At 36.0% G+C, this 14,387-nt stretch overlaps 1 protein-coding gene across 4 annotated transcripts in view; it reads right to left on the bottom strand.

The window, feature by feature from the left end:
• Nucleotides 1-14,387, bottom strand: part of LOC126373057 (40S ribosomal protein S19a) — a 53,589-nt gene that overhangs the window by 33,955 nt on the left and 5,247 nt on the right. For 3 of the 4 annotated variants that reach the window (XM_050019014.1, XM_050019015.1, XM_050019017.1), the window contains exons 1-4: nucleotides 12,454-12,766; nucleotides 11,793-12,047; nucleotides 9,880-10,041; nucleotides 7,513-7,761 (exon numbers count right to left, since the gene is read on the bottom strand). In XM_050019014.1, the coding sequence (XP_049874971.1) occupies nucleotides 7,513-7,761; nucleotides 9,880-10,041; nucleotides 11,793-12,047; nucleotides 12,454-12,702 (915 nt within the window). In that variant the 5' untranslated portion in view covers nucleotides 12,703-12,766. Of the gene's footprint in view, nucleotides 1-7,512; nucleotides 7,762-9,879; nucleotides 10,042-11,792; nucleotides 12,048-12,453; nucleotides 12,767-14,387 lie in introns of those variants that run through there. The other variant, XM_050019018.1, reaches the window with a different exon arrangement.

Below are 14,387 nucleotides of genomic sequence, written 5' to 3'. Positions count from 1 at the left end.
ATATGTCGTGGCCAGATCGTAGAATTGATCATTTCATGGTGTGTTCGACCATTTCATGAAATGGTCATATTTCACAAACACAAAACGTTTAACGATATGAGCAACTAAATGGCCAAACGTTAGCAATCATATTGTAAAATTAGTAACATTATCCACCGGTAGTGGCGCTGGCGTCCATTATATTTAAAACTTGATTAATATTATAATCGATGAATCAATGTAATTGTCCAATTTACCATATGGAATAGGTACATCATTTTGAACCTAAGATATTAATCGACTATTCGCATTTTTATTACACCACATAGCATGGACACCGCCTACATTAACGTTATGGCCAAACGTTGATTGAAATATCATTAAACGTTGACTTTTCAATGATATGGTCAACTTAAGTTGGCTATTTCATGAAATATGACCATTTTATAAAATGGTCGAACACATCATGAAATGATCAATTCGATTTAGGCGCATTAGGGCTAATTCTCATTATGGCAACCGACTCGCAAATGGACTACTTCTCATTATGGCAACTTCTCATTTGGGCTACTTCTCACTTGGGCTTCTTCTCACTAGGGCTACTTCTGAAATTTCGGAAATGTTTAATGAAATATTTACTGTATTTAAGTATATAAACATTATGTAACATTCATTCATAAGAGATAGCAACTGGATCGTTTATTATTTATTATAATAAACGATCTCATTGTATAATTTATATAAGCCTATTTTCTACATTTTATCCGCCGTCAAGTTGTGGCCTAACAATAAATTCAGTTGCTACACAAAAAAATCACTGCCAATTTAAATTTAAATAAACCTCATAACTTAATATAAAGCTGCTACTTTATGCTTAAAATGCTACTTCACTATAGCTGCCAACCTATTATTTTTGCTACCCATTTTAATTATTTTTAAAACCCCAAATCACATTAGTTTGTCGCCGCGTTAAATACATGCCCTTTATTTTCTATTATTATTGAAAAGAACACCGCAGAAAGACAACTGGAAAACAACACACGTAAAAAAACATAAAATCAAAAATGACATTTCATGACAGGCCGGAGACCAGCCAGTCACTGCCCAACTAAAGAGTTTGCGACATTCTGGTAAAGAATACAATATTGATTTGTGTATGGTATAAATTATTAAAACCAGACTAAAGTAATTACAAGAAGTAATACTTATAATATTGTATATTTACCTATTACATTGGTTCAACTAATGTTGATTTATTATTAAAATAATGTCATTGATCTCTTATGAATGAATGTTTATATAATGTTTATATACTTAAATACAGTAAATATTTCATTAAACATTCCCGAAATTTCAGAAGTAGCCCTAATAAGAAGTTGCCATAATGAGAAGTAGTCCATTTGCGAGTCGGTTGCCATAATGAGAATTAGCCCTAATGCGCCTAAACCATCAATTCTACGAGCTGGCCACGACATATACATGCGTAAGGCGTGAAATATGGACACACCATGTGTGAATGATTGTGTCATCAGCTTACACTAAGAATCATACATAAAGAATCTGGATCACACGCACCCTTGTAAATTTCCAGGATTATAACAGACGAGTAATGAGTCATACGTGCAAATATAAGACACAGTAGTAGATTACAAGGCAAAACAGAAGCACACGCACGGAATAGCGCATAATTACCGAAGCCAACTACGAATTGCAGAAGCGAATTCGTATAATCATGATAATACACACGAAGTATTCAATTATAGAGGTCCAAGGGCAAGAGAAAATGACGAGTGGTTAATTATTCATTCATACAGATACAGCCTTTACTGCAGATGGTCGAGTCGCGTTGGCTCGAAGCCTGCATGCATATTTTGTTTCTTTTTTATGTTTGCGTTTGGCAGTAAATGACGATGCGGCTCTAAAAGCAAGAAGCTAAAATTCTATTCACTGTATTTATCTTATTTTTTTGTAAAGCTACAGGAATACACGAAACCACGACCTTAGCAAAATCTATACTAATATTAATAAATACGAAAGTGACTGTCTGTCCTTTTCACGCTTAAACCGCTGAACCGATTTCGATGAAATGACCTCCGTAGTGCAGTGGTTGAGCCTCACAATCCGGAGGTCCCGGGTTCGAATCCCGGTGGGGGTTGTAATCCCTAGTTTGATTAGGACATTACAGGCTGATCATATGATTGCCCAAAAAGTAAGATAATCCGTGCTTCGGAAGGCACGTTAAATTTATTTAACCGTTGGTCCCGGTTACTACTTACTGATGTAAGTAAGTAGTCGTTACATGAGCCATGTCGGGGCCTTTGGCGGCTTAATAACAACCCTGACACCAGGGTAGATGAAGTTGGTAACTCACCTCACAACCCACACGATATAAGAAGAAGATGAAATTTGATATAGAGACAGTTTGAGACCCAGGAAAGGACAAAGGATAGTTTTTATTTCGGAGATCACCTCCTAGAGGTATGAAAAGGGGACGGCATCGCGGGCGAAAAGCTAGTAATAACAAAGATGTACCTACTGTCGTTTTATTTATGTATCAACATGTATATGTATGTGCATGTGTATGTATGTGCCAAGGACAACGTGAGCGCTGCGATATTAAAAATTCTCAGTTACCATAAAATGCTTAATAAAATGCAATGTGCCAATTAATTACAATAAAATGCAGCTAGACAAAAAAAACAAAATATTCATCATTCAAACTGTAAGATACGAGGAATTGGAAACAAAACAAAACTAAAAATACAATCTTTTAAAAACAACGTATTTTTGTCTAGAAACTTTTTATGAGACTACGATAGGGAAAGGCGACGCTGAAAAACATCGCAAACGGTGTTTACACCTTGTTTACGATAGCGAAAATAAACAGAGAAATTGCGTCATAGCATAATAAGAACACGATCGATACGAAAGTGTCAAGAATGTCGAATCGTCGCCGACGATGCAAATCGATAATGTCTCGTGTGAATATTCTATTGTTAAATGTTTCGTCTGTGGCATAGAATAAAGAATAATAAATACTGTCTGAGGCTGAAAGAAAACCCTAGAATGCAAATAGCCCCCGTGGCCTAGTGGTTAGAGCGTTAGGCTCCCGATCTGGATGAGCAAGTTCGATTCTCTGTGGGGACATTGTCGAATCTCTTTGTGAGACTGTCCATTGTTTTGTTAGGACACTGCAAGCTTAAAACACCTGACTGTCCGGAAAACACGATTCAGTGCTTAGGAAGGGAAAGGATTGTAGACAAACAAATAAAAAACAGAAACTCACGCCCTTGACACAAGATGGGCAAAAGTAATTAGGACACAATTTGCAGCCACTTTTGATACGAAGTATTAAGACGGAAATTGTTATTAACCCTAATGGCAACAGGAGCTACCTTATAAAGGACAAAATCCCTCTGTTGTTTTTAGGACATAGCATCTTTCAAATTCAAAAATATCTTTATTCAGTAGGTAACATAGTTACACTTTGAATCATATTTTTTTACATAACGAACGTTTCATCCACATAAAACTACTGCAGCTTCTCACAACCTGTAGAGCCGGGAAAAAGAAGCTGCAAGAAAATCCTCAGCACAGGGCCCTAGACGTTCTTTAAAAAAAATAAACATAAAATATTTTTATACAATTGATTAATTTACCTACCTAATATCAGAAAGCGTTAAATGATCCGACGCTTCCAGTACGGCATAGACGCTGAAAGCACCATAATATGTAGAGAAAGAAGTGTAGTGTAGTAAGTATAGTTATTAAGTATGACTAATAATCTATGTAATGATCTTTCAATATAATCAGTATTAATCATGCATTCGCTGGTTTTACTTGCCTCCTCGACGTCCGTCCCTATATGGCGACCGCTTGCCAGTTTGGGGCTTCGCACGTGCGGAGTTCTTATTTTTATTAAGTTGGTGTACTAATTATCGGGACCTCAGTCCAAGCTATTATAAGAACTTTAAATAAAAATAAGGAAAAATGCGTCTGCAGAGCGTCAATGAATTCGTGATAGCCCGCGCTGTCCAGAAAGCGCGTGACTCACAATGTAGTGTGCCTGGTTCGAATCCCGGTTCGAGCTCTAAACCACTGAATTATGAGTTTGAATTCATGTTTGGATCATAGATAACTGTTATCACGTAGTTTTCAGGATTTATGCCCAGTTAATGGCACATGCCGCCCCCTATTACATGGGCCATAAACATAGCTGGCGAGAAGAGGTTATATTCAGTCAAAGCAATGGTAAAAAAGTGACAAGTTGATTCTTCCATTGTGTGATTCTTCGATTTTTGAGTTCATGTATGTAAACATTGTAAACATTGTATGAATAATAATATAATATCGCGATCGCGAATATCTCACGTAAAACGATATTGAGGCATTGTCTGATAATAACCGATTTAATCATCTCAAAGTCTTTGTTTCAGGACGAATTATACATAGCTGCGTAATTATAATATACCTATGCTTAAGTTTATAGGTAATTTATCTTATCAGAATATTTCAGTGTAATATGCAAAACACTATAAGCATGTATTGGTACTGATTCCAGTACACATACACATACATACATAAACACACGCCTATTTCCCACCGGGGTAAGCAGACTATGGAATTCCATTTGCTTCGATCCTGACACACTTCTCCAGATCTTCCCCTCCTTCCTTCTTCTTCTGATTCCAGTACACACCATCGAATTTTATTTTAAAAAAGGAAAGGGTAATTGACACGCATAAAATTTATAGAACACACGTGTAAATTTTAGGCAGAAATTTAAAAAAACCACCCAAAATTTTACATTGGCCAATAACCTTTGACAGCACACGTCAAACGGGTTGCTTATCGGCGCGATACCTATGTGATTCGCCCGGGTTGTTCATTCATTCATTTTAAAATTAACAGTTGTCAATACATACATACATACATAAACTCACGCCTATTTCCCACCGGGGTAAGCAGAGACTATAGAATTCCATTTGCTTCGATCCTGACACAGTTGTCAATCAGCCGTCCCTTTCCTACTCGACGGATAAGAAATGGCAGGTATAACTTAAACTTGATGGCGTCTACAGGAATTTGCACCAATATATAGGTGAAATATGCAAAACAGTATAAGTACGCATTTTCACTTTGATATAAGTATTGAACGTACTTCAGAATGTTGTACATTACATTCGTGCGTACACAACACCACTTAATCCCCAATAGAGCCGAGCAAAGAAAACCAGCGGTCACTCTTGTATTGACGTTGATAAACATAATTTATGTTTTTGTATGACTTAAAAAGACAAGATTTTGAGTAGACAAGAGTGTCTACTCATAATCATAACGTCTTTATTGTGCAGTTTTTTACGTTTTTTATGTCACTTCCGTGACCGTAACACTTTTGGAACTAACAGTTCTATGTTACATAAAAGAAATGTGTCTTTCGTTTTTAGCTTTTTTATACAGGCAGGTAGATATTGAAACCAGAATGAGAACATATCCGCTAACATTACGTCGACAATTATTAATGAAGCACATTCTCTTTTACTTTTAAAACATTAAACGCTACATATTGACAACTAATATTGCAATATGTTTTATAACACACTTACAAACTTTAATTATTATGATTATTTTATGAAAATATGACCGTAAAAGTCGACGAACATTGACCTCGTATAACCAATAGACTACCAATCTCTGTAAAAATGTGTCCGCGGCGCATCTTGTCACAAGCGACGCCGTGTAACGACACTGTACAACTGATATTGCACTTTATTTGAACGGAAATAACATAATAATTCATAATAATTAATAATAAAATAATAATAATAATTAATTCATTTAATTCGAGGGAACGAATTTGTTCTATCTACATAACTTAATGCCCCACGCACGCCTTTCAAAAGTCCGGGCCTCCATAGGCCCGAGATATGAAAAAGACATAAAATAATAATAATAATTAATTCATTTAATTCGAGGGAACGAATTTGTTCTATCTACATAACTTAATGTATACGTATTTACAAATTACGACACGGTTCGGACACTTGTTTAGAAAAACTCCTTAGCGACTGTGAGTCTATTTGTTTATAGTATGTCAGTGACGCACAATGAAGAAAAGATAGTATGCAAATTTTTGTGAGTCACTCTAGCTTGTCTATGTACATGAATGCACCAATAAATAGGTTGGTATATAGAGTGTAATGTACTAAGTTTTACTACTAACTTAGCTGCTGGCTAGACTGAGAGTAAGAAAGTAATATAGCATCATGTATGTACCCCCGAACGGATAGGAAAGAAAGCTATGTTTTAGTCCCATGTAATAGGGAGGAGACTATTGTCATTAACCGGACACACACATTTTCTCTATTCGGGCTTTGTCTCGTCTTCGGAGGTCCGTCAGACCTCCAGCACACCCTGGACACTTCATACAAACAACCTCGTTTTACACAGACACCACACATTTACGCTATCGTACACGCGCATCTGTGTGTGTGACGTCTGACGACATACGATTCAAGTCTAAACTATGTTCGAGGGGGGTGAAGTAAATCTAGCTCAGACACTGGTGGGGAGCGGAGAATTGCCGTTCTATACGTAGTATTCCTTATTCTATGCCTCCAGAAGAAGTTGGTCTATTTCTTCTCTTTAAAAGTAAGAGACGTGAATTGTATGTGTTTCCCAAACATAAACTCACGCATATTGCCCACCGGAGTGAGCGGAGACAATGGAATTCCATTTGCTTACATCCTGACACACTTCTCTTGCTTCCTCCACATGCATCAATCGTTCATACACGCATACCGGTTCAGAGTAGATCGTCCTGAACCTTTTTTAAGGTTTTTTTGTATGTGTTTCAATCCTACACCGCTACTAAATTCATATGTGTACGTTATAATTAGGTAAGGATATAGAAATAGTGACATTTAAAACTAAATCGTATCAAGTAGGTGTGACGCACTGAGTCAGTTATGCTGTGGGTAAGTACATAAGAGGGGAAAACATTTGCTTATGTTATTATGACGTAAATATAAGATTGATTTGAAGTGTGATTCGTGATCGTGATGTACCGATCTAGACGATTAATAATGATTGAGCTTAGATTGATATAAAAACAGCTTAGTAAGAAATACATTTTTTTTTGTTTATATTAAAGTTAACTATGTAGGAACTTTGAGTAGCTATGCACACTCAAGAGAGACACAGATAAAAAGTATACCTACCTAATAGAATGAAACTTAAATAAATAAAAAAGTCTTTGGGAAGAAATAGGTTTTATAGTATGCTCCATACCCCACTGATTTGCCATTGACATTGATTGAGGGGACTGCTGGGCACAGGCCTCCCCTCAATTAACCGGAGGAGATATGGAGCATACTCTACCACGCTGCTTTACTGCAGGTTGGTAGAAGTGTTTTGCGGCTAACAGCCAGCCTCCGTGGTTTAGTAGTTAGAGCGTTAGGCTCACGATGCGGAGGTCCGGTTTCGATACCCGATGGGGACATTATCGAAGTAGATAATTATCAAAATGCTTACCTCCTTCGACTGCTTCGTCGCGAACATAAAATCTCCTTTGATGTGGAAGTCTTTGGCATCCTCCACCAGTTTCACGGCTGCCGTCATATCCATAGGATCGGGGACGGTGAGGACTGTGCTGGTGCCGTCAGGCTTCCACCGCTCCACGTAGAAGGCCTTCGGGAACTCCGGCCCGGACGACCAGAAGAATGTCTTGACGAAACTCTGAATGTGCTTAAACGTCTTCCCTCCGTCTAACGTTAGGTACAGCTACAACAAAAAATAAATATTTTATTCATCTTGGTGATAATGCATGCAAATGTAGTAGTGTAGTTAGGTATTATTATAATAATAATACGTTCTACTTATTTAAATTGGTGGTTTGTTCGAAAACTACCTAACCAGAACGAATACGCGAAACATAACAGAACCCTCTGTGTACGGTTAGACCACAATAACAACAAATCAAACTCTGTTTACGCATATAAGATAATATACGGAAAAATATACAATTTATTTATAATAGGTAGCTAATATAACAATTGTTATTGACTTTAACGCTCCTCAGAAGTCCTAGTTTATACATTCAATGGTGGTAATTCCTGCAAATACCATCTAATTTTATTTTAAGTTATACCTGTCATTTTCTTATCCGCCGAAAAGGAAACAGACGGGTAATCGACAGACATAAAATGTATGGAACGCATGTCAGTTTTTGACAGAAAAAAAAACCCTCCCAAAATTTTATATTGGCCAATAATCCTACAAAAGTTGACAGCACACGTCAAACAGGTTGCACATCAGCGAGATGCCTATTTCATTCGCCCGGGTTATTCATTAATTTTAAAATTAACAGTTGTCGAACATTCCTCCCTTCCCTTTCCGGTGGGTAAGAAAATGACGGGAATAACTTAAAATATAATTAGCAGGGATCTGCAGGAATCGGGGCCAATATGTTGTAATTAACGCTACGCATTATCGTTAACCCCTCAATGCCTAATGGTCCCTATGTCCTATAAATAATACCTCCCTTCTTAACCCCTGACGCAAAGCAAGGAAGATGTTATAAGTTTCATGTTCTTAGCTTTTATCCTGTTTATTTCACTTGTCCAATTTTTTTCCTTAATTTGGGTGGTTTTATCATGTCACCTTGCTGAAGGTGATCTGACTGTTCATTTCCCATAATAAGGAGTAGGTATTTAACCATTTCTCTGGACTCCCCAAATTCCAAGTAGTATTTCTACAGTCGAAAAACCCCAGAGTTATCAATAAAAAGATACGTGGAACCATACTTAAGATGCTTTGAATACGATAAACTGGGTATTCGCCGAATGGTTCTACGACGAAAGATACCAAGTACGAAATAATGGCGTGTGTTACAAATACATACATCATTTTTAAGTTAGTTTATGTTTGTAACGAAAAATATATATATATATACCTAAAATACCTATACCGGTATTGTTTGTCAATCGTAACGAATTATGAGCTAGGTAGGCATGTATTCTATCCACTTAATACACAACTTCACGACTGTATTCCCAATTGGGCTAGTCAGAGGTACATCCATCGCAAGATGAACTGAGTGACTGGTGATGAGCCGTATCACCGACGATAAAAGGCACTTAAGATAAATTAAGTCCGGTACCGGGGATCGATCGGCACTCGTTTTAGCCACACATGACCACAGAGACTTCTATCTACTTAAGTGGGGACATTCGTAGAAAAGGATGTCCCTTAATCGTATCAACTGGGTAACCCGGTCAATGGCAGCCGTTATTCGTTGACATCCCTACGTATACGATATGAACCGGTTGTATCTACGCAGTTCGTGACATCCTAATTTTAACCAATCCATCTTCGTTAACTCTCTGACACGATATGTATTTTCACCTTAAGCACATACATTGGATTAACATTGGTATAGGTATACGTTTTCAATGTTACTTACTGTGGACTTGCCTTAACTACTTGGCATGATACATAATTATTATTTTATTACCCACAAAAAATCGAGAAAAGACCAGAAGGGTATACTTATAAGTAGATAGGTACCTTACCTAAACTAGCACGCGCTGATAGGCGTTTTGACAATAAAGTACAGTAATATAATATATAAATAAATTAATACGTGATGAGCGGGATAAACGTCAAAACGGCCATCATAGACACAGCATGCCACTAGTTAAGTTTAGTTAACACTTATGTTTAGAAACGTAACTTTCAAAAATACTTCTATAAAGAGTTTTTTTTTTATAGACTTACCATACCAGATTACTGCGGGGCGGAAGGCAAGAGTGGAAACCACTGCCCTATTTTTGCCTAAAAAAGTAGTATGGAGAATGCTACACCGTCAAGAGCGTGACTCATATTAGTGATGAGACTTACCTTACGATTCGAATCGACTTTGTCCAAAATGACGTATTTGTCGGGAAACTCCTCATCAAATGCCAGTTCACTGGGGTGGAAGTTCAGGTCTGATCTGTGGATGTTACGGCCGTTGTCGCTGGTGTAATATAGCTTCTTGTTCGTTGAGTCCACAAATACGCACTGAAAATGGTACATCTATTAGAAAACTGTAACTGAAAATAAACTAATAAGAAACATGAAATAAAATGTTTCCAATATTTTATTTACAGTACTTGGGGTTAAACAGGCCACATTGAAGCATCTAAAAGGCAATATAGCAATTTGACATCTGCACATATAAAAGTAAGTGTGCAATGTCAACAAATATCAAGTGCTTCGATGAATTGCTCCAATGTGGCTTTTTTAATCCCCCTGAACTGTATTTAGTGTTTTTGAGTAAAAGATACTACCTATTTGTGTGTAAACCAAATCAAGTTATATAAGACTTTATTTAATGTAAAGAATCAGAACTGAAATTAAGCCCATTTTCTTTCAATATAATAATTAACTTGCTTAAAAATGATTCATAGTTATTGACTTGATAACCAACAATGACAAATATGACAAATATATATAGACATTTTAAATGTAATAAAATAGGCTTGTGACCTCTAAGAATAAATCACATAATAAATTATTAATTATGATAATTATGTAGATAAGATAAAAAAAAATATGATTTTTAAATACGAAATAGGTATTGAAAATATACTATTTTCATAAATAAAACCATTTTTTTTTAACTTTAATCAACTACACTTTTACCTAAATAAATAAATGATATGACTCAGCAAATACATTTGATGTCTTCATATTGAATATTTTCAAAACATTGAACTTTACACATGGTTTCCTCTATTCATATTTACACAACTGGGTAAATTATATCAACCCGTTTTTATCGCGGATTTTGAAAAGAGAAGCCATTACAATATTTTACCATGTACAACATAATAATGTTTACTGTATGACTAATACTTTAGAGTATCAAGAATATTAGTCACACTATATTAAAATATATTCCATCAAGTAACTGGCTGGTGACTAGTATAGGTATATTAAATGAGTTATATAGTGCATCAGGTCAAGTACTAATCAAATGTTTGAATGCAAATTCTAAGGTCAATGTACGGAAGTTACTTAGCTTATCTTTGATTATTGTTTGATGATAACAAAAACCGTTATTCTGCAGATTTGTACCTATAGATTGTTATGAAATATTTTAAGTTATAATAAATAATAGTTAAGAACAGTATTATGGACAATTTTAGTTTGATAAAGGGATGTTTACCCCACAGTTTTGGGAGTAGGAGAGGTGTTAGTTTTATGTTATTGTTTTTATTAATCAAGTTTTATACATAATCAGGATATGAATAATAAATTAGACAAATATAAAAAAAACATGAATAATCTACTGCCACAGAACTACCTGCTGCTAAAGCTTATCTATTGCAACTTATAAACATGTTTAATTACAGACTAATTTCACAGTTTGTTTACATAAAGCTATTAAAATTTTGATTACAGTTTATTTATTGCTGCTAGTCAATAAAACATTACAGCATTGATATATATATAATCAGTGTATAATTTCATTATGTATGTGAGTTGCGTGTTTTATTTCTCGATTTGTTTCTTTTTAATTAATATATTTCACTTTTTGGAACATACTCTTGTCTATACAAGACACTTAATTGTGATCCTTAAAAAAAATTTTATTTTAAAGAGTCTGAATTAGCAACACAAAACATAATCATAAAAAAACATAAACACCTTAAATACATCCAACTGATGGGCACAGGCCTACCTGTAGTCAACCAGAGATGGATTGAAGTATACTCCATCACACGGGTCCACTGTGGGTTGGTGAAACATTAAAAATAAATACTTACAAATTCAGGATATTTTGGATGATTGAAGAATTTATCCAACTGTGCATAACCACTGTCCTCTGCATCCCCCAGTCTGAAGTTCTCAGTTTTGTTGGTGAACATCTTGCCATAGTCATAAGAGATGAACAGGGCTGAGGGGGAGACCACCCCCTTGTTCCTTGGACTTGAGTCTCTGGCCAGACAGATGATGACATTGGAGCCCTCTCCCACCCAGTGGACCATCAACTGCTGATGACTGTCATTCAGGTGGGTAGTCTGACAAAAAGGAGGAATTTAAAAATGTCTGTTGGAAAAGTAACAAAATGTTTTCAAGAATATTTCAGTGAAAAAAAAATATGTGTTAGAATTTATTTACTCAAGTATATTGTAGCAAATAGTAAGCAATTAAACTGCTTAGTCATGAAAGACTAAAAAATCTAATCTTAGAACTTCATCCAAACAGAAAATGAAAATGCCCTTGATTGTCAACACAAGCTTGCCTTGTAACAAAACACGTCGTCATAAGAAAGATAAAAATAGTAAGGGAAAGTACTCCAAAAGTGAATGAACATGCAGTACAATGACAAGCAATAAATCACCGTCGCATCATACGGGCGACACGGCGACAAACTTTACAACAACAAAGGGGACCGTCGAATTTAATAAGGAAATAAACTATTACCCAAGTACTAATATTTCTCTGTAACGCGGCCGGCAGTGACGTTGAAGCACCGCGTTTTCTTCTTTCTAAATGCGAGCTTTCATCGTTCTCTGGAATATTGTTTATCACAAATCTTTTAGCCCTAGACTGAGGATCTTCTGCCACGTACAAATTTCTCCCCGTAAACTCATGCTGTCCCTCACTCAATACAAATGAAAATAAACACACTGCCGCGAGCAAACCGACTCGACGTCCAAATGCCTCCAACATTTTGTTATCACTGCATATCCAAACACATCCAACTAAACTCGTAAATTGAATTATACTGCGCTAAAAATGCAACGAAGTGAGCAGCAGATTTTCCGTCACAAACAGTGTTGCCGACAGTAATTTGCTAAAATCCCCAAACGCATTGTCGAAATTCCCCACGTTTGGGGAAAGAAAAACGATAATTCCCCACATATTCCCCACAGAAATAAAACAACCAAAAATGTAGGTAAAGTTCGGGCTCTGTGAGAATGCATTTCTGACGTATGAAGATATCACTAGTGTCACATTCACTGTAAAGTTCTTTTTAATATCTATATTTTCTAATTATATTTTTCATTACGTTGAAGAGCAAATACCGTCATTTTTTTATTTTTTACAGAAATTAAAAATGTATTTTTTCCCGCTAGGTAGAGCTACTTGAAAGCTAAATTCTGCCGGTAGGTCGCGACATATTCCATGTGATTTTTATTTCTGCCACTAGGCGGCGATAATAGATAATACTTAACGTTAAATTCACCGCAAGTTTCCGTCAAATTTTACTCTCCAGATTCTGCTTTAAGCTTGACGTCAAAATACGGCAGTAGTTGGCCGGCAACTTGACCATTATTCTGACGTCAACTTACGGAATAAAAGGCTATCAGGGAAATCAATCAAGACTAGCAGCAATTTGATGTTAAATATCGCGTATTTGTGTTCGTACTTAAAATCCCCGCATTTTCCCCGAATTGAAGCTCTCCCCACACATTCCCCAATCAGCTTCGCTTTCCCCGCAGTTTGGGGAATTCCCCACAGATCGGCAACACTGGTCACAAATAATTTGACGTTTCATAATTAATTGTTACCATATTAAAAAAATAGAAATTGACGAAAGAATATTGACGTGATTGTATAGTGATTGACAATCACATTGATGTTACTAGATACATGATTATAATATAATACCATTTCATTTCGTTTGGTCATAGAATAAGGAAACGTTTGGTACAAAGACGAGATTTGAGATTACATAGAGCAAAACGGACCTCCACGGTCCCGAGATGTTGAAAGATTAGCAAAGTTTAGACTTTCTCAAGTCTAAATCTAGTCTTTTACACCTTACCAAGATCGTTATTTATATTATAACAAAGACCTCGTGTTTAGTCTGACTAGAATAAAAATACTGGATTCTTATGGTATAGAACGGACACGAAAGTGTGTGTCAGGATCGTAGCAAGTGGAATTCTGTGGTCTCTGCTTACCCCACTAATTCAATCAGAGTTAGATTATTATTAATAAGAGAAGTGAGAGCGATAGCAACGGGTAATCATTCCCGATTTCAAATTATCATTAGTTCGGCAAACAGTAGTTAACGGTTCCAAATGCTCAAGCAAAAATGAGGATTCCGTGAAGACTGGCTTTTAAAAGGAGCTTGCTAGTAAAGCCTTAGCATATTTTTTTAAATGCACGCATTATAGACCGCAAAGAAATCTAAATTGCCCAAACACCGAATCAAATAGCGCCTTCGTATTTTTCTTTATTTAGTATCGGCTTGTTTATTTTACGGTATTTAGCTGGATATATCAGTTTCATCTCTAATATCATTCTCTTTTTAGAACACACCATTTCTGTAAAAAATAAATAGTGCTTAAATTGTATTCAAATATAAAATGAACCATACTAGGGAATGCAATACCGGGATACCAGGA

Source organism: Pectinophora gossypiella, chromosome 15 (genome assembly GCF_024362695.1).
Source record: "Pectinophora gossypiella chromosome 15, ilPecGoss1.1, whole genome shotgun sequence".
NCBI lineage: Eukaryota > Metazoa > Arthropoda > Insecta > Lepidoptera > Gelechiidae > Pectinophora > Pectinophora gossypiella.
The sequence above is the reverse complement of the archived record's forward strand: the minus strand, read 5'-3'. Positions and strand labels throughout refer to the sequence as shown.